Source organism: Bactrocera neohumeralis, chromosome 4, assembly GCF_024586455.1.
Source record: "Bactrocera neohumeralis isolate Rockhampton chromosome 4, APGP_CSIRO_Bneo_wtdbg2-racon-allhic-juicebox.fasta_v2, whole genome shotgun sequence".
Classification (NCBI taxonomy): Eukaryota; Metazoa; Arthropoda; class Insecta; order Diptera; family Tephritidae; genus Bactrocera; species Bactrocera neohumeralis.
Window position 1 is genome coordinate 74767716 of NC_065921.1, and position 23356 is coordinate 74791071.

At 33.4% G+C, this 23356-nt stretch overlaps 1 protein-coding gene across 3 annotated transcripts; it reads left to right on the forward strand.

The window, feature by feature from the left end:
- Positions 1-88: 88 nt before the first annotated feature.
- Positions 89-19920, forward strand: LOC126756670 (uncharacterized). Of its 3 annotated transcripts, XM_050469904.1 has the most exons (14): positions 89-308; positions 8253-8419; positions 8489-8770; positions 9821-10515; positions 10630-10753; positions 10833-11035; positions 11108-11328; positions 11458-11644; positions 11724-12027; positions 13631-14545; positions 14619-14984; positions 15053-15172; positions 18435-18608; positions 18683-19920. In XM_050469904.1, the coding sequence occupies exons 2-14, from the start codon at positions 8261-8263 to the stop codon at positions 19313-19315; spliced, it is 4383 nt and encodes a 1460-aa protein (XP_050325861.1). In that variant the 5' UTR covers positions 89-308; positions 8253-8260; the 3' UTR covers positions 19316-19920. The 3 variants fall into 3 exon arrangements, with proteins under 3 accessions (XP_050325861.1, XP_050325863.1, XP_050325862.1); XM_050469906.1 differs by lacking the exons at positions 18435-18608; positions 18683-19920 and adding an exon at positions 16458-16556 and having other exon boundaries at positions 97-308; XM_050469905.1 differs by lacking the exon at positions 89-308 and having other exon boundaries at positions 8234-8419.
- Positions 19921-23356: the final 3436 nt, after the last annotated feature.

The following is a 23356-nucleotide window of genomic DNA, read 5'->3' on the forward strand; positions in this document are numbered from 1 at the left end:
TAATCTATAAAATGCGGCAATGTGTGTGAGAGCGTAATGAGAGAATTTTTGTAACATGCCATTTTTATCATTGTTGTTGCATCGTCAACATTCAAAGAACATTGTAAAATTCTTCCACATTAATCCTGAATTAAATTTGTTTGAGTTCGTAGTTTTTTCGTGTATTATTAAAGAATTACTGCCAATTAATGTGTAATGAAAACAAATCAAAGTAGTGCAAAATAACTAAAACTTCAGTGATAAAAATTGCATTGAGTATGCGCTGAGTGTCCAGCCATTTTAGTAACAAAGGATAAAGAAAACAAAAAGTAAGTGCAATTCAACCTTGATGATTAATTGCCTTTTATTTGACTGAAAAGTGTATAAAAAACTTCGTCAATTACATTAGAGCTGCAAGTGTTCCAGAGTCACCTGTTGTTGTTTTTTTGTAAAATTTATTCTTTGTAGTGTTATATGCATAAACGCGTATGTGTGCATACACAATAGTACATTCACTTTGTTTACATTGCAAAACAACGAAATGTATGTATATTAGAGCTAATACAACAACACACCTACAAAAATATTTAAATATGAATTAAATTCTGGCACATGTGTGTGCCATTTCGTCACAATATTTTGAGGCATTTGAAATAAGGTCATTCAACCTAATCTTCTTACAATATATAACTAACTACTCTCTTTATTTAATAAGCAATTTGCGGCTCTGTTGTCATGAGGTTGCGTTCATTAGCAAAATTCATTAAATAACCGGTTTAAATTCTTCGTCTATTAAGGCAGTCCCAGTAAAAAAAATAACTTTTATAAAAAACATAGAGTAAATTTGCGTGTGAGTGTATAATGACATAGTTTTCCAACTTTAATTAAACTATATGAACATTGGAACCATAATATTTATCAGAAGGAGTGCTACTAGTGAAATGTGCATATTATTTTATCCCTATATGTACATATGTATGTATGTATTTACTTATCTGAACGAAATTTCACAACATTCGTGGATTGAAAAGGCGCTCAACAAGTTAGCTACGCGAGATTAACACCTTTTTTTATATCTTCAGAACGTACCAGAGATAATGCATAATTCTTTCAAAAATCATGTTGTGTGTGTTTCACGTATTATCTATCTATCATTACAAGGCCGTTGATTGCAATTAAAATAGAAATTACTGAGAATAATCGTGATTCAATTAAAATGGTGTATATGTACATACATATGTATTACATTAATCACAATTTACCTGTTGTGTGCTTAAATTACTTTGATTGGGTTATCAATATATTTGATTATCGGCATTATCTGAAATAGAAAGTTACTTTTTACAGAATTATGTGAGTGTTTGAAAAGTTATTTAAAAGCAATTCGTTGACTTGTGTATAAAAGTTAATCTCTTCATAAACCATGTATCTACATACATACATATGGTGTATATGTACATACATAGTATGTATATGGGGTATTCCATACCAAATCGACCACTTTTGAACCCGACCCCTTGTTAGATTTTGTGAAACTTATCCATCCTTTTCAAAAACATTTTTGAGAATTTTTCAAAATTTTTTGAACTTCCAAAATGACGATTTTTTTTTATTTTAAATAGCTGACCGTGTTAACTTTTTTTGTAGTATTTTTTGAAAAGGGTCCCCAAAAGTCCTACAAAAGTTTTTTTTTAAAGCCATTTTTTTGTTTTTGTATGAACTTTTAGAAAAAATACACGATAAAAATTTATCACGATCAATTATATAAAATAATCGTTTTTTTTTTCAGTAAAATCGTCATTTTTGGTTCAAAAGTGGTCGATTTTTGAATTTTTTTTGCAGTTGTGTTCACGAAAACTTCAATTAATTTGACAACTATCCCTGCTAATCCCGGAGTGGGCGATTTTTTTATTTTTTTTTTATTTATTTAAAAAAAAATTGTCAAATTTTCAAAAATTAAAAATTTTTTTTCCGTAAACTTTGTTTCTGTCATATAAAAAATATAATTTAACGATTTTATGATGTAATATTCTCAATTTATAGACTTGATTTACGAATATAATGACTAAGTTTAATGATTAATACAGCTAATTTCCTTAATATCGACCTTACTAATAGGTAAAAATTTTAATCTTGGTGATTATATTCGTAAATTAAGTCTATACATCCGAGTCATTTCTAGAGAAAATTTACGAAGAAGCCCCAAATGTCCCGATTGAATCTCCGTTAAAACAACAACAACAACAACGAAGTTGAAAAAAAAATTTAAATTTTAACTGACATCAGTAAGTGTATTAAAATAATGTAGTAATTGTGTGACTAATATTGAAGTGCTAAATTTAAGAGATCGCTCTATTTCTTGTTAAGTGGGTTCACAGTTTGACATACATATAAAGAAATCGAAGATATTTTAATATTTAATGCTATTCATCGACTATTAAGCCGGAATCTTTGGTAAACGCAAGACTACATTTCTAGAGGACCGACGAAATGCAAGAATAAAAATTTAAAATGAAAATCTAATGGTATTGGCCCGCACAAAAGTGGCACAATATTTTATTTACGGATGAGATCAAAATTGCTTTGTTTGGTGGTATACGCTACAGGCAGTGTGTTCGTTGTCCCCCAAACGCAGAATACCACCCAATGTATACCACAAAGACAGTTAAGTATGGTGGGCTAAAGACTATGGTGTGGGCTTATTTCTCGTATGCTGGCGATGGTCCAATCTCTTTGATCAGTGGCATTATGGAACAAGCAGTGTACATTAATACATGAAAGATGTAATGCTACCGTATGCTAGTTGGAAAATGCCGTTAAAATGGACATTTCAGCAGTATAATGATCCTAAACATACGAGCAAGCTAGCTAATCAGTGGTTTGCATCTGAAAACATCTACGTGATATTATGGCCAGCACAATCTTCGGACCTAAACCCGATCGAAAACTTATGGGGCGATGTAGCGTAGCAACAGCAAAACCATCGAAAAGCACAGAACTTTGGCAAGTGTTTAAGGACGCATGGGCTCAAATCTCTGTGAAGCGTTGTAGGGACCTTATTGATTCCATGCCACGCCAATGCCTAGCCGTTATAAACAACAACGGACTTACAACAAAATATTAGCCCTTAGGAAATATTTACTGTTACTTTCATATTCTTAGTTTTACCGTCGTTTTTATTAGCCACTAATATTTTCTTGAACAGCATAATTTTCCTTCCCCTCAAAAAGGAGTAGTTTTACTCGGTATAGGATATATTGAGTTTACCACGAAGTTTGTTAAACCCAGGCGAAACGGCGGAAACCCTATAGAATACATAGACGCTCAGCTCTAAACGGCTATTTCTTCGACCTTTCTCGCTTCCTCGTTGCACGGAACATAGCACTCTCACCCACTAAATCCACAGCGACCATATTCACAAATTGGACGAGGAGTATGTATACTTAACCTTAATATTGCAGTCGATGGCGTTAAGATTCCGACTGTCAATAACCCTAATATTTTAGGTGTGACTATCAGCAGTCTATGCTCCTTCATTCCTCATACGACTACGATTATCGCCAAAGTACAGAGCCGAACCAGTACAAAGAAACGTTGTTGGCAATTTACAAGGCAATCGGCCGGCTTTTCCCTAACTACGCCGCAGCAATATGGTCGCCTCGATGCAGTGGAACGCAGACGTTCTTTTTCTCACACACTTCACCCTTTGGTCCGACCCCGTCGAAACAGCACGTTTCCTGGGTCTGCCTTTGGATGACGTCGACGACAAATTATCTAATCCTTACCATCGCAACGGGAATTAGGTACCCGTTACAACAAAAACAACAACAACATTAAGTCTTGACCGTCTAAAACTCCGAGTCCATTCCGGTTACATAGACCCAACCGTCGTAAGAACGGCCTTACAATTTGATCCATATTTATGCTGTAAATTCAATTAAAAGTTTGAATCCATTATTTGACGTATGGGGACTAGGGACACGGTACTATTATAAGGAAATGAGAATCTAAGCTTTTCATAAAGATACATATCTCATAGATTAGTCGATATTTTCAGTAAGAGGTCAGTCTTAAATACTGATGTTGTTGTTGTAGCAGCAGAAAACATTCCTTAAGTAATTTGAAGGAATGCTGCCAGTTATTGGCCGGATATCCGGTCTGTTCTGGTTGAGTTGGTCTCACTCTCGTGGAAGCGAAACAGAGTTCCTCATATTCACTTTATTAGTGTATTATTGCTCAGTGACAAAAACATAACCCCTTAAAACAGTCTGGTGCAGTCACACAGTGACTCGTTTAGGGTGAAGTTCAGTTTTATAGATTATTTCTAGATTTAATTCACTCAAACATACGGCAAGTTTGCTTGTTTACATTTTCGTATAGATCAAAATGGGCCTCATCAGACAATTTATCAAGTTATTGTCTTCTTATATCATTTCCATAATTTTTTTTTTGGAAAAATTCCAAGCGAATTGGCGAATCTAGAAGCTAAATCTAAAGTTGAAATCCGAGTGACTCCTTTAAAGTATGCCACCTTATTACCAAAAATTGCCCAATTCCAACAAAAACTGGTCAAGCCCCTTGGTACCGAATATGTGAATCCCAGTATCTATAGTTTACTTTTGACCGAAAAAATCGGTCAATGTATGGGATATAGAATTGTAATTCAGAGCCAATCTTTTCCTGATAATAGTAAGTCTGTGTGTCAAAAATGGGTTGAATCGGGTCAATACTTCCCTTAGCTCCCATATATGTACCTAATATGAAGATTTTCGAAATTATGGTTGACGTTATACCGCATATATCGGCCAATATGTGAGTTATCTCAGCGCTATCTGTGAAAGTACATACATTCGATGCTATTATTTATGGTACTCAATTCCTTTTGCATGGCCACCACGGCCACGGACAATTGACTGGGCCATTTCGTGAGATAACACGTTCACCAAAATTGATTTTCCATTGGGACATTCGCTGTGTGGCTTGTGGCGCCGTCCTTTTGGAACTACATATGGTTCAAGTCCATATCATCGAATTCGGGCCAAAAATATTTGGTTGTCACTGAGCGGTAGTGATTCCCATTTACAGTAACGTGCCGGTTTAGATCATCACGGAAGAAGTACGGCCCAATGACGCCACCTGCCGGCCCATAAACCGCATCAAACTGTAATTTTTTCGGGATGCAATGGTGACTCATGAAGTACTCATACAGCCAGAAATGAGCCTCATCGCTGAAGATGATTTTTCGATGAAAATCGGAATAATTTTCAAGCTCAGCTATATTCATGAACATAAGAGGATTCTGGTGATCAAGCGGCTTCAGTTCTTGCGTCAACTCGATCTTGTAAGGATGTAGACCAAAATATTTTCGCAAAATTCGCCATAACACTTGAGAACGACGTGCGAAAATCTTCCTCAACTGATGCGGCAGCAATTTTTTCGACACTTCGGGCACTTTCTTTGTCTCACTGGCACAGAAACATTTTGTACTATGCCTGTGAAATAACATTTTTTCACCAGACGCTCAATTCTTGATCTGAGAGGACGATTATGACGACCTTAAATTGGACAGAGCGCTTTCGAAGTTGAGGCCAGTGATTCCGAATTTCGGTAGTAAATTTTAATAATTTCAACTCATTTTTGGATAGTATATTTTTCCATAATGTAATGGCAAACCTTACTGAAGAGAAACGTCAAAAGAGTGGGTAAAAATATGGCGTCGTTTGCTGTCTCTATCGGTCTACTTTTGTAGCGTCCCAATTGAAAAACCAAAATATGTATGTATGAATATATAAAATTGCTTGGATTCCGATTCTCTGGTTGACGTTTTGTCCCTTCAGTTATTTTCCTGGCTTTGATTCTTGCAAGTTGCAAGAGTATAAAATGTTCGTTTGCACTCGAAGTTAGCTCTTACTTACTTGTTTCTGTTGGCTTTTGATGATCCAGTAAGAAGTTCTACTGTCAACGCGCCTTTTTCCGGGCACTGCCGGAAATGACATCGTAATGGCTCATATGATACACTGACCGACAAACGGTATTCAACATAAGGTTTGTTAGAAAAACGAAACTCATTATATGTAGTATATGGGAGTTTGGGCTAGTTGGTGGCAGTCCGATTTCGCTAATTTTCGCACTGTTACATAGGAATGTGAGATGAATGCTATGTACCAAATTTCATTGAAATCTGTCGGGCGGTTTCCGAGATAAGTGATTTCACCTAAAAGTGGTGAGCGGTGCCACGCCCATCGTCCAGTTTTTACCCCGGTTCCTTTAAGCCTTCTCATACTCTCTCTGTCATCGCACTTTTAGTAGTTTTTAACAGTACCGCTATATGGGGAGTGCGCGGTGTTATCTTTCGATTTCATCTAGTTTTAAGATATCGCTAGAGGTGTGCTTAAGGGATTTGTCCTGAGCGAATTTGGTTTTTGTAGCTTGTTTAAATGAGCTAAGCCCTACCATACTACTCTATTCGGGGAAAACTGACGCACCCTTGTATAACACACCACACCTGAGAACCTCACCACACTCAGCAAGCTGTCACCATCCGACGACACCTCACACTACTAAGCAAACAAAAGTATTGGAGCTTTATTGCTTTTGACACATTCGCTTATACACCGCGCCGGTTCAAATCCTCTATTTCGATCTACAATTCGATGACGATCTACGGAAATTTCCATTACTCAGCGATCCGGTTTGCGACTTACATCCACCCGACTCCGTACAACTGCCATCGCCGTCAATAATATTATATTTACAAAGTCGAGCAAGTCGTTAAACACTTCATTCGTCAAATTGTCGTGGAACAGTCGAGAAGTCATAATTGCATTCGAATATTGAACAAAGGACACCATAATTAACTTGCATATCAATATAGCAGAAATATTTTATATAGAACCAAAATTTAAGAAAATAATCTGAAATCGAAATCGTGATCGAAATATATAGTATAGCATCAAAAGACACGAAACTGATTTTGCCTTCGTTGCTGATTGGATTTGTGTACAAGCCCTTGATTCCGATCTTTCGGTTTGTATGGTAGCTATATGTTGTAGTGGTCCGATATTGCCAGTTCCGACAAATGAGCAGCTTCTTGAAGAGAAAATGACGTTTGCAAAATTTCAAAACGATATCTTAAAAACTGAGGGACTAGTTCGTATATATACAGACAGACGGACATGGCTAAATCGACTCAGTTCGACATACTGATCATTTATATGTATATATACTTTATAGGGTCTCCGACGCTTCCTTCTGGGTGTTACAAACTTCGTGACAAACTTAATATACCCTGTTCAGGGTATAAAAATTAGTAAACATATAAGTAATTAACAGGGATCAGTGCTCGTGATTTTTTGTCCCTGAAATGCATTGAAAAATTGAAAAGTTAGTTAATTTTTTCCTTCCAGTTTATGACAGAAATTATAATTTTTTTCATTGTTCAAAACTCAAAGTTTTAGTGTATATGTATATATATTTAATATCTTCTGGATGGACTAATGTACAGTTGCGAGCATTGAAATAGTTGTGCCCATTGGCAAAAAGAGTTTTGCTTTAAATTTTGTTTTGGTACATATTTGATTCATTAAAGTTCATTATAAAAAAAAAACAAGTTGAAGTTTGATTAGAAATACGAAAAGACTTTTTCGACTAACATAACACCCTTTTCGCGCGTCCACTTCATTCATGCTTCATCGTCCTCAGTGCTCATTGCGTCTCTTTGAAAATATAGCAAACCATGATAGGATATATAGTATAATATATAGAATTTCATTGATATCCCAACCCGGTTTTGTTTTATTTTTGTAGCGCTCTTATTAAAACAAAAATCATAATCATACACCAATAAATTGATAAAAAAAAGCGCAAATCACTCATTTACAGAACAACAACAAAAAAATTTGTATGTAATTTTTTGTTAAGCTGTGGCCACAAGTAAAACGATTTGCTAAGATGAATCACGCGAGTAAAATGTTCCAAAAATGTAATGAACCCCAAGTCTTCGCAGAAGGGTGTTTTAATTCGAAAATGGCGGATAATGAGCCGCTCCTGCAGCAAACAAGCAACAACTCTACGATAACACTGGACAAAGAAATCTGTAGGCATTCTTATTATCATTTATTAAGTTTCTTTATTCACTATTTAAATTTATTTTCAATTCTTATTCAGTTTCAAAATTCAGTCTCAATCAAATTACAATGACCAATACAATATTTCCAAATTTTATTTCAATAAAATTGCTAACATTTTCAACTAACCGCTTGGCATATTTTCAGCAACCACCATGACCACATCCAGTTTCTCGAGTGATGAAGCCGCACTTGGCGATCACTATGCGTTGGACATTATTAAGGGTCATTTTCTGCGTGATTTTGATATGCGAGACGTATTGCCGTCCATACACGACATCTTTAGCAAACTGGAAGAACAATATATAAATGCAGTGCGTCATCCATACGAAAATGTTTTAGTTTATTATTTTTTTATTAATAAATATGTTTTTTCTTTGTAGCACCTTCAATGCGATAACGAGTGCACGCAAAATGCCATCACCGATATTCAAGATGTGCTCGGCGAGGAGAAAGCCTCACGTCTATTCGCCGTATTGCGCAACAAGAATTATGCACAAATACGCAAATTTATGGAAGTTTTGAGTAGTGACTATTTATGGCTAGTGAGTCATTTCGACAATGTGAATAAAGTGGACCATAGTAATTATGTGGATTTAGTACACGCTCTGCATTCAAAAGTTAGCCTTAAATATGAAGATTACAATGTACATCGTTCGATGCCGGTAAGAATATTTTTTGCTTATTGGTTAATATTTTTTCTGGCAACTAGAACAACCAATGTTGTTGTAGCGGCCTGAGTGATTAGTTAGATATGGTGAATTTAGCTGTGGTGAGTTCATGTGTAATTAGATAGTATCAGTAAAGATGTTTACAATTATATGTTTAGTTAAATGTGTTAAGTTTAGATGTGGTGACTTTATGATTTCTAATGTGGTGAGTTAGGTATGCTCATAAAATGCCATATTCGAAATCGAGCGTGTCAACATTTTATTAAAGTACATAAATATGAACTTTTATACAGTCTGCAATTTGTCTGATCAGTTGTACATGGTAATATTAGGTGTGGTGAGTTCATGCGGAATTAGATATTCAAAGTAAAGATGTTTACAATTATATGTTTAGTTAAATGTGTTAAGTTTAGGTGTGGTGAATTTATAACTTCTAATGTGGTGAGTTAGGTATGCTCAATAAAATGTTGCTTTCGCACTCAAACGTGCCAACATATTGTTAAAATACATAAATATGAATTGTTATTCAGTCTGCACTTTGTCTGATCAGTTATACATGGTGAACTTAGGTGTGGTGAGTTTATGTGTAATTAGATATTATCAGTAAAGTTGTTTACCGGCATATGTTTAGTTAAATGTGTTAAGTTTAGGTGTGGTGAATTTATAACTTCTAATGTGGTGAGTTAGGTATGCTCAATAAAATGTTGTTTTCGCACTCAAACGTGCCAACATATTGTTAAAATACATAAATATGAACTGTTATTCAGTTTGCAATTTGTCTGATCAGTTATACATGGTGAACTTAGGTGTGGTGAGTTTATGTGTAATTAGATATTATCAGTAAAGTTGTTTACCGGCATATGTTTAATTAAATGTGTTAAGTTTAGGTGTGGTGAATTTTTTATTTCTAATGTGGTGAGTTAAGTATGCTAAATAAAATGCCATTTTCGAAGCCGAACGTGCCAACAAATTGTTAAAGTACATAAATATGAACTATTTTACTATGCTTATCTAATCTAATCTTATCTATTATTGTCATTTTAGTTCCGCAAACTACGCAATGCTTTACTTACCATGCCAATGCAAGGTCGTGTAATATTAGCCAGCGACTTCGGTTATGGCAAAAAATGGCTCGCAGTCGACGTTTGCACTGATTTTGATGTTGCCAAAGCAATGAATTTTCAAATCTACTGGATCGATATGAGCGAATGCACGAGCGCATTGGAGGATCTACGTATGTTACGTTATCTGAAACTTTTGCTAACCCAATCGTCACGTTCACCCTCACCGGCCGGCTATGGTTCATTAGAACGTCCGGACCAAAATGCAAAGTCATTTAAAAATTCAATAGATGAATATAAACATTTGGTTGGCCAAGAGCTTCGGAAGAATTCGCATGAAAAGTGCCTTGTCGTACTGGTGAATGTGCGAAATACGCATGCGTTGGAAGTCTTCGATTTGCCATGCAAATTACTTGTACTCACACGCAGTAAAAAGGTTAGCGATTCGTTTGCGAAGAAACGCAGCACAACAATACGTTTGACAAACGGGCTGACACGTGCGGAATTTTATATGCTCTTTGAAAAATATCTAGGGCAGCAGAATTTGTTGGAAAAGTATATGGATTTGATTTATGCGCACAGCAATGAACATCCATACTTGCTCAGCTTGATCGGGCAGAGCTTACGACAAAATTTGGCTAATTGGCAGGATTGGATCGACAAATTGCGCGAATCAAAGTGAGTATGAAAGAATGCTTTGGTTGTTTATTTATTTGTAATAGTAGAAGTAGCAAAAATTTGTTCCAAATTTTGTACATTTTTTTTTTAAGATTTTTAATTTTTTTTCATCAGATTTGTTGACGTTAAATTCAATGCAGCGATTGAAAAGAGTCTCGACAGCTTAGAACCGGAGTTGAGAAAAACATTTACGAAGACATTCAGTTGCTTCCCACATGCCATTTATGTGCCACAAAGGGTAAAAATATTAATTTCTATAAAAATAAATATCGGCTTATAACATTGTTTTTGTAATTCGTTACTTTTACACATTGCAGCTGATCGCTGCGCTCTGGCCTGCGGGTAAGTGTGAGAAAGAATTGGAAAAGTTATATCGCCATGGTTTTCTGGAAAAGTTTATTTCACCATATGGTGAGATCTGCTATAAGCAACTCTTCGTCTATGGCAAAACAAAGCAAAACAATGAAGTGACGTCGGCTGATATAACGGATATGCATAAAAAGCTGCTTAATTATTATCAGTACGTTGCGCTTAATTTTTATTTTACTTTAAATATAATTTTTTTATACAAATTACTTATTTTTAATTGCAGTCTAGTTGAAGATCTGGCGGCGCGCAGCGAAGTTTTGCCATTTAAGCGTGACATGCATGACTTCTACTTTTTCTCCTGCATTGGTTATCATATCAATAAGTCTGGACTGACCGACTACTTTCGTCAGCTGTATTTGGATTTTGGTTTTCTGGAGCAGAAAATACGCAATGTTGACTTGCTAAGCACCATTGCCGATCTAGAAACATATCAAGAGTATATTGGTTAGTTGAATGCCAATATTTATGCAGCATATTAAACTATTGGCTAGTCGAAAAAGTTTTTTCCTTTTTCTAATCATACTATTTACCATATTATATCTCATTATTTATTATTTTATTATTTATACGCAGCTGCTGATTTGCAGGCACGCAAATTATTGCGTGCATTACTCAAATTTTTACCCAATATCGAGAAGACACTGCAGGAATCCAGCAGCACCACACTTTTGCAATGCGCGTTCATGGAGGATGGTTTAGTTGGCATTGAGGCGCGCAAACAAGCGGCCGCTTTTTCAAATTTCGCTTGGTTTGAGCAACAGTGAGTATTTACATTACATTTTACATGGCATACATTTCAAGTTACAATGCCAATTGTAATATATTCTCTTTTAACACAGCGGCTGTATTCATCAACGTCAAAATATTGTACCACTGCCAAGTACACCGAAAAAAGTCTTACTACTTGATCAAGAACGTTCGCTAATTGCTTTGCAAGAAAGTTCAGCAATTTTGCTAATCAACATAACCTTTGATTGGAATACATATACTGTGAAACTTAAGGAACCGACGCGCGGCAAATCAAACGTGATTGATATACGTTTCTTCCGTGACAATAATTCATATATTTTGTTAGCGCTGTATGACAATGGCAATATGAATGTTTGGTCGCTACAGGGTGATTGCACTATGTACCGGCGCAGGGTGAGTAGATATTTTATTTTTTTTTTTTAAGTTTTTTTTTCAATATTTATACTCTTGCAGCATGTTGCTAAGCAGTGTACTGTTGTTGTTGTTGTTGTAGCGGCAGAACTCTGCCAAGTTGACAGTCCTTGGCGGGATAAAAATTCGGTCCGTTCCGTTTAAGTAAAGCCGACTGTCGTGGGAACTTAACATAACACAGAGTGTTATAGTTTTGTTCATCTAACGGTTGTATGTATATACATATATAAATGATCAGCATGACAAGACTAGTTGAAATCCGTCCGTCCACCCCTCCGTACTTTGCTGTAGCTTAAGTCAAAATTTGACGATGGGCGTGGTACAGTTTCTATCTGATAATTTCCTTTCCAGTGTAAAAATCAAGAAGCAGTTAATGTAACTGGATGAAACTTTGCACGTATAATTTCGAGTAAGCCAACTTTTGTCCGAAAATTGTCCAAATCCAACAAAAACTGTTCAAGTTCCTAGGTACCGAATATTTGGACCCCAGTACCGATAATTGACTTGTAACCGAAAATATCTGTTAATGTGTGAGATATATAATCTGGGATAATCTTTCTGACAATTGTATGTATGTGTGGCAAAAATGGATTGAATCGGGTCAATACTTCCCTTAGTCCCCATACAAGTATACCTAATGTAAAGATTTTCGAACTTCCGCTTATATCGTCGAACTTCCGCTTATATCAGCCATTTGAGTTTTAAATTGAGAGAGCGTGTTTCTAGCACATTTGTGCTTAGAATGAATAAAATGTGGTGAAAAACACCCTAAACCCTCTATAACTAACTTGAAGATACCTCCCTGGCTTTAAACCTTGCAAGTTGCAAAGTATGAAATGTTCGGTTTTATCCGAACTTAGCTCGTCCTTACTTGTTTTTTATTATGTTTAACGTTAGAAACGTTGTTCAAAAATTTTTTTACGTAGAAAAACATAACTTAACTTAACATTGCTTTACGTAACTTAACATAACTTTAAGTAGCATAAAATAACAAACATAGCGTAACTTAATATAACTTAATTAAACGTAGCTTAAACTAACAATACTTGACTTAACTTAACACAAAATTACGTAACATAACTTAACTTAACGTAACGTAACTTTACAAAACGTAATTTAACATAAGCTTACGTCACATAACTTAACTTAACGTAACATAACTTAACATAACGTAACTTTGTTTTACACAACTTAAAGTAACTTAACATAAAAAAACATAACTTTATTTAACACAACTTTAACGTAAAATAACAAACATAACGTGGCTTGACACAACTTTATGTCACCTAACTTAACATAACGTGGCTTAACATCATTTAACTTAAAGTAACGTAGCTTAACTTTAATAAATAAACATAACTTAACTTAACATAGCATAATTTTACATAACATAACTTTGAGCAACATAAAATTGCTAAACATAACAAAACAAAACGTTACTTAACAAAATTTTGCGCAACTTAATTTAACACGACTTAACATAATTTAACTTACTTTAACTTAACATAATTAAAAGTAACGGAACTGAACATAACGTTATCTAATATAACGTGCTACATTATTATATTCTAATTCCTCTCCACAGTCTCACTCATTTGCGCGTCCAGCTGAAAAAGAAATCGAATGTCGGAATTTCATACCAATCGATCATTTGCTGAAGCCTATATCAGCTTTTGATTTCTCCTACGGTGTTAACACTAATCCGTCCAATTTATACTTGGCTTATAGAACCGGTGAAATTCGTTATATTGAGTGGAACAGTGAGAATGAGATCTTCGTGCCTGCACCATATGAGTGTTTGAAAACCGGCATGCCGGATATATGTCTCCTGCGCATCGTCTTCAATCGTAACTATATAGTGTGCAACAAAGCGGGTGACATATGCATTTTCGATGTGTTGGATTACTCGCATCTACGTGGCATCGAAACGTTCAAACACTTAATCGAAACAATCGAATTAACACGCAATGAGTTGCTGTTAATTTGTCGCCGTTGCATTGTGCATTTTACAAGCAGGTCTATAAATCAAACTGGTGAGCCGAACTATCTGCTACAAGAGCGCGACATAACAGCCGATGATGCGCATAATGCCATCAATTGCGCCAAACTATTGCACATCAATGGGCATAAGCAACTGCTATTGGGCACCAAGAAGGGTCTCATAATGTTCGACATCGAAACGCGTACAAAAGTTTTGACGACAAACGTTAACGAAGATATCACTTGTGTGGATATACAGCCACTGGATGTAGTTAAGAACAAATATATCGTGGCGTGTGGCTCCAACGCGCATAAGTTCTTAAATCTGTTTGCGTTGCGTACCAATGCCGCTGGCAGACCGCTGCTCAGCTGGTCGGGTAGTTCAAAAACATTACGCACGAAGCAGCCGAACTTGGACTTACAGATGCCACCATATGTGTCGTTGAAGGGCGGCAAATTGTATACGGTGCAATATGAGCATGATGCGGCGACGCTGCTAGCGGTCGACTCTCAGAATCAGGTTATTTGAAATGGCAACAAAAATTGTCTTAATATATTTTTGTAATTTTATTTCGTTTTCTCGTATTTTTCAGTTACATAAAATTGATGCCAACGGCCATACGCGTGTGTATGAAACAGCGCCAGACATCATCACTGCCATTGCACAATACGGTGAGCGGTCATTTATCGGTTGCGCTAATGGTGTGCTGGTTGATTTGAGTTTGCATGCAACTTCGCCAGCTGCTATGCAACAGGTGTTTAGTAAGCAGCCGATTGAGTTTTTACAGTTGCTCGATGAACATACGCTGATTGCTGCCGGTGCCAATGAGTTTGTCGTTTTTACGAACTTGAATTATGGTGTTTGTAAGCGTTTTCCAATGCTCGCCAATAGAGTTATGCGCTGTTTTCGTCTAACGGCAGGCCAAATACTTATACTTTTTACCAATCGTGCATTTTCGGTATGTTAAAATCATATATAGTAATATATATCATATATAGTAACAATGAAAAACAAAATTATTAACAGGTTTTGGACGAGTGTGCCAATTTAATATACAATTACATTCCGAAGACTCCAGTCAGTATTGGTGGTTGCGATCTCCAAAACAACCAACTTTTTATGGTAACTGAAAACTATAAAATCGAGGTGAGTAAAGAGAGAAGAAAACAGTACAAGAAGGGTATACAAGTGTTATTCGAAATTTTAAACTTTATGACACATATATATATTTTTCGATATTTAATATTCAATATATTTATTTAAAATTCTAATTAAAAAAAAAAATTTTGTATATTTTTCGAAATTTCAATATTCAATATATTTTTTCAAACTTTCAAAATTTAAAATACGTACATATATTTTCGAAAATTTAATATAAATAGTTTTCGAAATTTCAATATTCCATATATTTTTCGAAAATTTAAACTTTAATCCTTGTTTTTCGGAATTTCAGTATTCAATATATTTTTCGATATTTCAATATTCAATATACATATTTTCTTCGAAATTGTAATATACAATGTATGCGCATAACTTTCGAAATTGTAAACTTTATTATATATTATTTGTAATTTCAAGCTTTAAAATACATATGTTTTTCGAAATTTCAATATTTAATATACACATATTTCAAATTTTTTTCAAAATTTTAAACATTTTTCTAAAATTTAAACTTCAATCTATGTTTTTCGAAATTTCAATATTCAAGATATTTTTTCGAAAATTTGAACTTCAATATACATACATACGATTTTCGAAAATTTTAACTTCAATAAATAGTTTTCGAAAATTTAAACTTTAATATATGTTTTTCGAAATTTCAATATTCAATATATTTTTTTGAAAATTGAAACTTCAAGATATGATTTTCGAAGTTTTAGCTTTATTATATACATATATGTATGTATGTATATTCCAAAGTTTTATTATTTTAATTAAATTTTATTTTAATTTTAAACTTACATACATATATGTATATTGATGTATACTATTCCAAAATTTAAACTTCAATACATCCTTTTTCGAAATTTGTAACTTTATTAACGAAATTTTAAACTTTAATATACATATGTACATATGTATGTTTTTCGAAATTTGAACTTTAATATACATATTTACATATGTATGTACATATATTCGAAATTTCAATCCTTTTCGAAATTTAAACTTTAATATACATATGTATGTATGTATATTCGAAATTTTAAACCTAATTTTATATTTTTCTATAAAATTTAAACGAATTTTAAAATTTTTGTATATTAAATATTTTGAAATTTTATTTTTCACTTGACATTTGCATTTAGTATGCTGTTAAACCAATCAGTCAAGCCATCATTCCAAAGAAAATACTTATTCTCCTACACTATCTACCAGTTTCTATATATTTACCATATGTGTGCTTTGTTATAAATATCTATCTGCCTTTCAGCTATTATTTCCTTTTATTCTGATGCATGACCGATGAAAATATCTTTCTAAACATAGTCTATGACTCTGTATGTCAGCGTTTGGATTCTTTGGTGCAAGTTCTATCCACACTTTTCGGTTCTCTTAAACTAAATTTACAGACATTGACAGGTGCAGCCTTAGCGACATAGTATAATTTTTAACTGAATGTGCCATAACGGTTACCTAGAAATATTTCTAATCAGTGTTACCATATTTTATATCAATGCACGCTGTTGCCCAAGTTGCTAACTAAGCTGTTTTAATAATAAATATACTAATGTAGTCACTAACAAAATGTTCTAAAGCAAGTTATGTTAAGTACTAACATATGTATGTATGTAGGTTATTCGGGAATCGGTTTGGCATGTTTTAAATAAGTCGATTTCTCAATTCTTTCCTGTCATACTCATGCGTTTTAAAGCTGACCAAAGATACAGAATTTTATAGATTTTATGGATCACAACACCATCTTGCTCTATATTGTTTTTGTTTTCTTGTTCTTGCTTTTTTGTTTTTATTTCATTTTTTTTATTGTTTTCTTATTTTTTTTCTAAATTTTGTTTATTTTTATCTTATGTTTTTTTATTTTAATTTTATTCTAGTTTTTTTTTTTTAATTTTATTTTTTATAATTTTATTTTATTTTTTTTTATTTTATTTTTTTAATTTTATTTTTTTAATATTATTTTTATTATATTTTAGTTCATTTTATTTTTTTATTTTGTTATTTTATTTTATTTTTATTTTTATTTTATTTTATTTTATTTTATTTTATTTAATTTTATTTTATTTTATTTTATTTTATTTTTTTTATTTTATTTTTATTTTATTTTATTTTTATATTTATTTTTTTTATTTTTATTTTTTTATTTTTATTTTTTCTCGTCTTTTTATTTTGTCAGTCCGGGTCAAATTTGATCTGATACACTTTTTGACAATTACATAGTTAAATGTTTATTTTTTTTGTATTTTCTTTTTTTATATAATTTTTTTTTTATTTTATTTTTAGTTTATTTTATTTTATTTTTTTTATTTTATTTTGTTTTTTATTTTATTTTTAGTTTGTCTCGTCTTTTTTTGTCAGTCCGGGTCAATTTTAATCTGATACACTTTTTGACAATTACATAGTTAAATGTTTATTTTTTTTGTATTTTCTTTTTTTATATATTTTTTTTTATTTTATTTTTTTTATTTTATTTTATTTTTTTTATTTTATTTTTTTTTTTTATTTTATTTTTATTTTATTTTTTTTTTTTTTTTTTTTTTTTTTTATTTTTTTTTTTTTTTTTATTTTTAATTTGTCTCGTCTTTTTTTTGTCAGTCCGGGTCAATTTTGATCTGATACACTTTTTGACAATTAGTTAAATGTTTAATTTTTTTTTGTATTTAATTTTTTTTATTTAATTTCGTATTTTATTTTTTTATATAATTTTTTTTTTTTAATTTTATTTTTATTATATTTTAGTTTATTTTATTTTTTTGTTTTATTTTTATTTTATTTTTTTATTTAATTTTTTTTATTATATTATTTTTATTATATGTTTTTTATTTTTTTCCCGTCGTTTTTTTTTTGGTCAGTCCGGGTCATTTTTGATCTGATACACTTTTTGACAATTCTATCATAGAGCTGTGTTTTATAATCAGTTTAGTTTAAGTTCTTTCCGAGGATTTAACTTATTACGGTACATTAATGGCTATTTCATTTATATTACGATGACTATATTCAAAAGAACAGTTAATGTGCAATAATCTTAGTATAGTAAGTGTTACTAACATCACAAATAATCCGAATGTGCCCTTAACTTGTCAAATTCTATGGTGAAACGCTCTTATGATAAATACACGTACACTCTACATAACCTACATAACGGTCTAAATATGTACACTCACGGTCATAAAAAACTCCACATTGCTGCCAACTTAAATTACTAAATTATCGCTTATTTGTATATTTAAAGGTTTTTGATCTTGCCGATTCGCTTGGTCCCAAACAGCCGAACATGACCTACAACGCTGGTGATATGTTTCGCGGCGCACGAGTCAGCTGTATAGCGGTATCACGCAAAGCCAACTTACTCGCTGTCGCTTGCTATATAATGAACCATAATGGCGAGAACGACATAAGTATACATGTATGTAGACACAAGATTTTATAATATTATTAGAAAATCACGCAACTTATCATAACCTAACTTTACTTTTGTAGGTTTACGATTGCCAACTACACGCCAAACGCATCGATCTGCTCTACACCCTCAATGGTCACTCGCAACGCATCAACAGTATGCGTTTCTCGCCTAATGCCTATGTGCTAGTCAGCTGTGCTGAGCAGCTATGCTGGTGGAGCTTGCACATGGCGGCATGTAAGCTGAACAATGCCGTCGCAGACACGACAACACAACAGCGACGTAGCGGCTTTACACGTTTTCCCTCCGACAGTGAGGACGAGGAAACGCTTGAAGAGCACTTAAGCGCCGGTAAACTTGCAAGAATTTTGGAAGATGTTTCGCTGCAGGCGCGTAATGACACACGTCCACCAACCGATGTTACACCAGTTGATGATGTTGTTGATTTCACAATGGCGACCGGCGGAGTTGATGCCATTTGGAAGAGCAAGTGTGGACCGGCAACAAATTGTGAATTGTTGGCATGTGTGAAATTTAATGGCAACGAGGCGCTGCAGTTTTTCGCCAATGAAGCGTTCACGAAATTCCAGACAATCGACAATGGCGGCAGTTATTATGTGTTGACACTGCATGATTTCAATGCGCCGCTGGAGACATGTGAAAGCGTCGTTGAAACGTCAAATGCTGTTGCAGACTGTGATGTAGTCACCTGACCGCCTGACAGTCGCCTTTATACGCCGAGGGGGCGTACGAAAAAGGGTTCTGTTCCAAAAGGTGCGGCTGTGATTGAGACTGTAGTGTTTCGCTACCAATTTATATACTTTTTAATTTATTTTTGTATATTTCACTGCGATCTCTTTGCATGTGATTGCTAACGGTAAAGCTAAAGGTAAAGCAAGTCAAAAGCACAACGCCAAAAAAGAAAACAATCAAATGCTAGCTATTTTTACATATATGTATTTACATTAAACTAGCGCCAATAGTTAGTGTATAAGTATTAAAGTTTTAAAGCAACACGTGACAACTATTACGTAACTATTTTTTTTTTTTTGAGTTTATACACTACAAAGAAATAGCAACTTCAGCGTGCAACAAATAGGTGCCAAATAGTTTATTTTTATGCAGTAAGCAAGCTATTTTCAGTGTGCTAATAATGAAAGACACTCTGTAAGTTGACTCACGGAACAGCAGAGTTAACGGTTTAGTTTTTATATGTTAAAAATAACGTATTCCAAAAATGTCAAACCAATTATTCTTATGATATAACTCAATATATGTGTTATTGACATAATTTTTACATATATTTTGTGTAAGTTTATATGTTTTTCTAAGCTCTAAGCATAGCGCATTTATTGTCTAGCAAGTACTGCCACAGTAAAGCATTTATATTCGTGCTTGGTAGCGTTACCAAAGACTGAAACAATCATGCTATTTGAAATTGTGCTTTACATGCGTAAAACTACTAAACTCAAGCCTCATATAATATGTTTCGTGTAATACAATTTATGTCCTTTCACTTAAGTCGACTAAAGCTATACCAACATATTATTACATATCGTCACCTAAAATGCAAAATAACGTAAAATCACTTTTCATAAGTTTACAGGCGAAGGAAAAACGATATAATAGAAAAGACTCATATTGAAACAAAATTTGAGTTTTGGTTATAAAATGGTTATGTATTGGTTATATAATGGTAATGTATGGGTTATATAATGGTTATGTATGGGTTATATAATGGTTATGTATGGGTTATATAATGGTTATGTATTGGTTATATAATGGTTATATTTTGGTTATATATTAGTTACATATCGGTTACACATTGGTTATATCCGACTGAAAATTTTATGCTACATATACGTATTATGATGTAGTCAATCGTAAGCAATAAAAAATTCAATTTTGATTGTTTTATTGATAAGTTGCTTTGCATTTTAGCTGACAATATGTAATCACAGGGATCATGAATCATGTTTTTCAATGCGTGCGAGTTTGTACTTGTGTTGAATTTTAGTGGAATTTATAGTTATGGTTTATTTGCTAGAAAACATCATTCGTATTAGTTCATACTAGACATTCGTTTATTTACATATATGTATGTACATATATGTATGTATATCTAGTTTTCATATTATTTACGAAGTAAAACATTTTTAAGTTTTGCTTGTTCTCACAAAATTACCATTTTAAAGTGTCATACATATTTTTAAATTCAAATTTATTTGTTCAACTTTTTGTAAAAAACTCAAAATAATTTTATTTAAATACTATAAAATATTTGTTAACGTTTATAGTAATAGCGAACTGTACGTATTCCAAAAAAAAATTATTATGCAGACATACATTTTACTTAAGCTACAATTTTTTATAAACTATTATACAAAGCTCTCTAATATTTTTGTAATGAAAAAACAAATCAAAATAAATTCATGCTTGTATTAAAAGACAATTTTGAACCTATAACTCGCAGGTTTTTTTATTTATTTTATTTTTTGTTTACTTTTTTATTTTTTTTTTATTTTTTATTTTAAATTTTTTTGTTTACTACTTTTTTTGTATTTGTATTTTCATTTTATTTTATTTTTTTTATTTTATTTTATTTTTTATTTTTTTATTTTTATTTTATTTTTTTTTTATTTTTTTTTTTTTATTTATTTTTTTTTTATTTTTTTATTTTTTTTTTTTTTTATTTTATTTTTTTTTTTACATTTTTTTTTTATTTCTTTTTATAAACGATGAAAACTTTTTACATAACCTTGATTTTTGATCTGCTTTGACGTGGTTTTCCCTGCTTTTGCTCACCTTTGTCACGATATTCGGCCAATTGATCGTCTGTGTCTGGGTCTTAAGCATAAATCCAAAAAAACATCGTCAGTAATAATACATTTCATGACATCGTGGTAGTCGGAAAGCATTGTTTCACAGACATTATCGCGACGCTGTTTTTCGAAAAAATTTGGAACCAGTCCTGCTTTCACTTTTTTCAGGACCAAATGATCTTTCAAAATGTTTTCCATTGATCCTTCCGATATTTCAACTAAGACAGCAAGATCTTTGACTGTTAATCGTCAAATCTCAAGCAACAATTTTTTTATTTTATTGACGTGTTGATTATCAGTTGCTGTTGATGGCCGTCCTGGACATGGTTCGTTCTCAACTCGGATCGTTCTCGACCCTCTTTGAATAATTTGTACCAATCAAAAACACTCAGGAGTAACAATTATCACCGAATTTTCTTCGGAGATTGCACCTTTGCCATAGACAATAACCCATGTCAAATTTTAAAAAGTTTTTCTTACTAGAACTTTATTCCGATCGTTTAGTACTTATGGCAGCTATATAGTATGCTATAGCGGTCCTACATTGACGGGCCCGACAAATGTGCAACTTCTTGGGCAGAGGAGAGCATGTGTAAAAATTCAGATCGATATCTCAAAAAGTGAGGGACTAGTTTGCGTATATACAGACATATAGATGGACATGCCCAAATCGGCTGAGCTCTTCATGATGATCATTTATTCAATTTATTTACCTCCACAATATGAGAAGTCTCATCGTTCAATACCTATCCATATAAGTATGTATGCTATAGTTCCTGAAAATATCCGCGTCCATTCATCTTAGAACTAACTGTTGTGGGAAAGAGTCAAAATCTGATGTGAAGAACGTAACGTTATTTCCTGATCGAAACTAAAATATTCCTCTAAGAGAATGATATTTTTCTTTTTCGATGAGCTCAACCATTTTATATTACTCATAAGAGAGCCTTACTAGTTTTATTAGGGGTATATAGAGACGGAAATGATGAAAGACTTCAGAAAATTAACTGTTTACTATTGACCACGAGTTGCCACTTGCATCGTGACTAATCCAATGAAGTAAGGGTCAAGGTTTTGACTTTTAGAAGGTGAGATATAAAATCTCAACACTTTCCTCAACTGTCCAATTTTCTCTTGACTGGTGGTGCAAGTCTTCTCCAAGGAAAGGCAACTTCCCTAGTAATAGAGTGGTATGAGGTCGGATGTGCTCTTTCTTGATGAGTTCTACTACCAGGGTTTTGAGGAAGCCATTACTTTTCGCGCGGCCTCAAGATCCTCTTGGCCTATAGTGGATCGCGAGAGATCTAGTGAGCTCTTTGCTTTCGATTAGGTTAGTCTTTCTCGAGTTGTAGGAGTTCTAGCTGGTCGTTGTCCTGTCGGCGTCTCCGCGGTAAGGTTGAGAGTCTTAAAATATGTCAGTTACAGAAGCTGTTTAGCTATAAAATAGTCTCAAAACTTCTTACTTGATTGTCGCGCTTTTGTTAGATCGAGGCTTAAACACCTGGTAGCTCACACTTTCAAACCTTCTCGTGAACTAGTGGGAATAAAAAACTTTGTCGACTTATAGGGACTATAGCGCCTGTACTATATTTTGGCCCAACAAAGGAGTTCAAATGCGATGCCTATCATGAAGATCAGTCATTCCTAACCTAGTTTAACGTAGGCTAATGAGCCTCGCATAGACCAGTTTTGGAGTCCGTTGAGTTCCATTTATCGAAGAGAACCCCATAGAGTAATTTTCTGTTCTCTTGTGAACACAAGCAGAACCGTTTTCTCCGGGTTCAACCACAGATCCGATTGCGATGCTGAATTCTGGACTGTATTGAGAGTGGTCATATTACTGCTAATCATGTGTAGACACCTATCTTAAGGGCTTTGCCGTCCGAGTTCCTTAGCAGTTTATTCATCACCGGAAATAGCACTCCACCTTGC

Coding starts and splice junctions, on each gene's coding strand:
- LOC126756670 (XM_050469904.1), top strand. CDS start 8,261: ATGACCACATCCAGTTTCTCGAGTGATGAAGCCGCACTTGGCGATCAC. Junction 10,516..10,629: donor GACAAATTGCGCGAATCAAA/GTGAGTATGAAA, acceptor TTTTTTCATCAG/ATTTGTTGACGTTAAATTCA. Junction 14,546..14,618: donor CGGTCGACTCTCAGAATCAG/GTTATTTGAAAT, acceptor CGTATTTTTCAG/TTACATAAAATTGATGCCAA.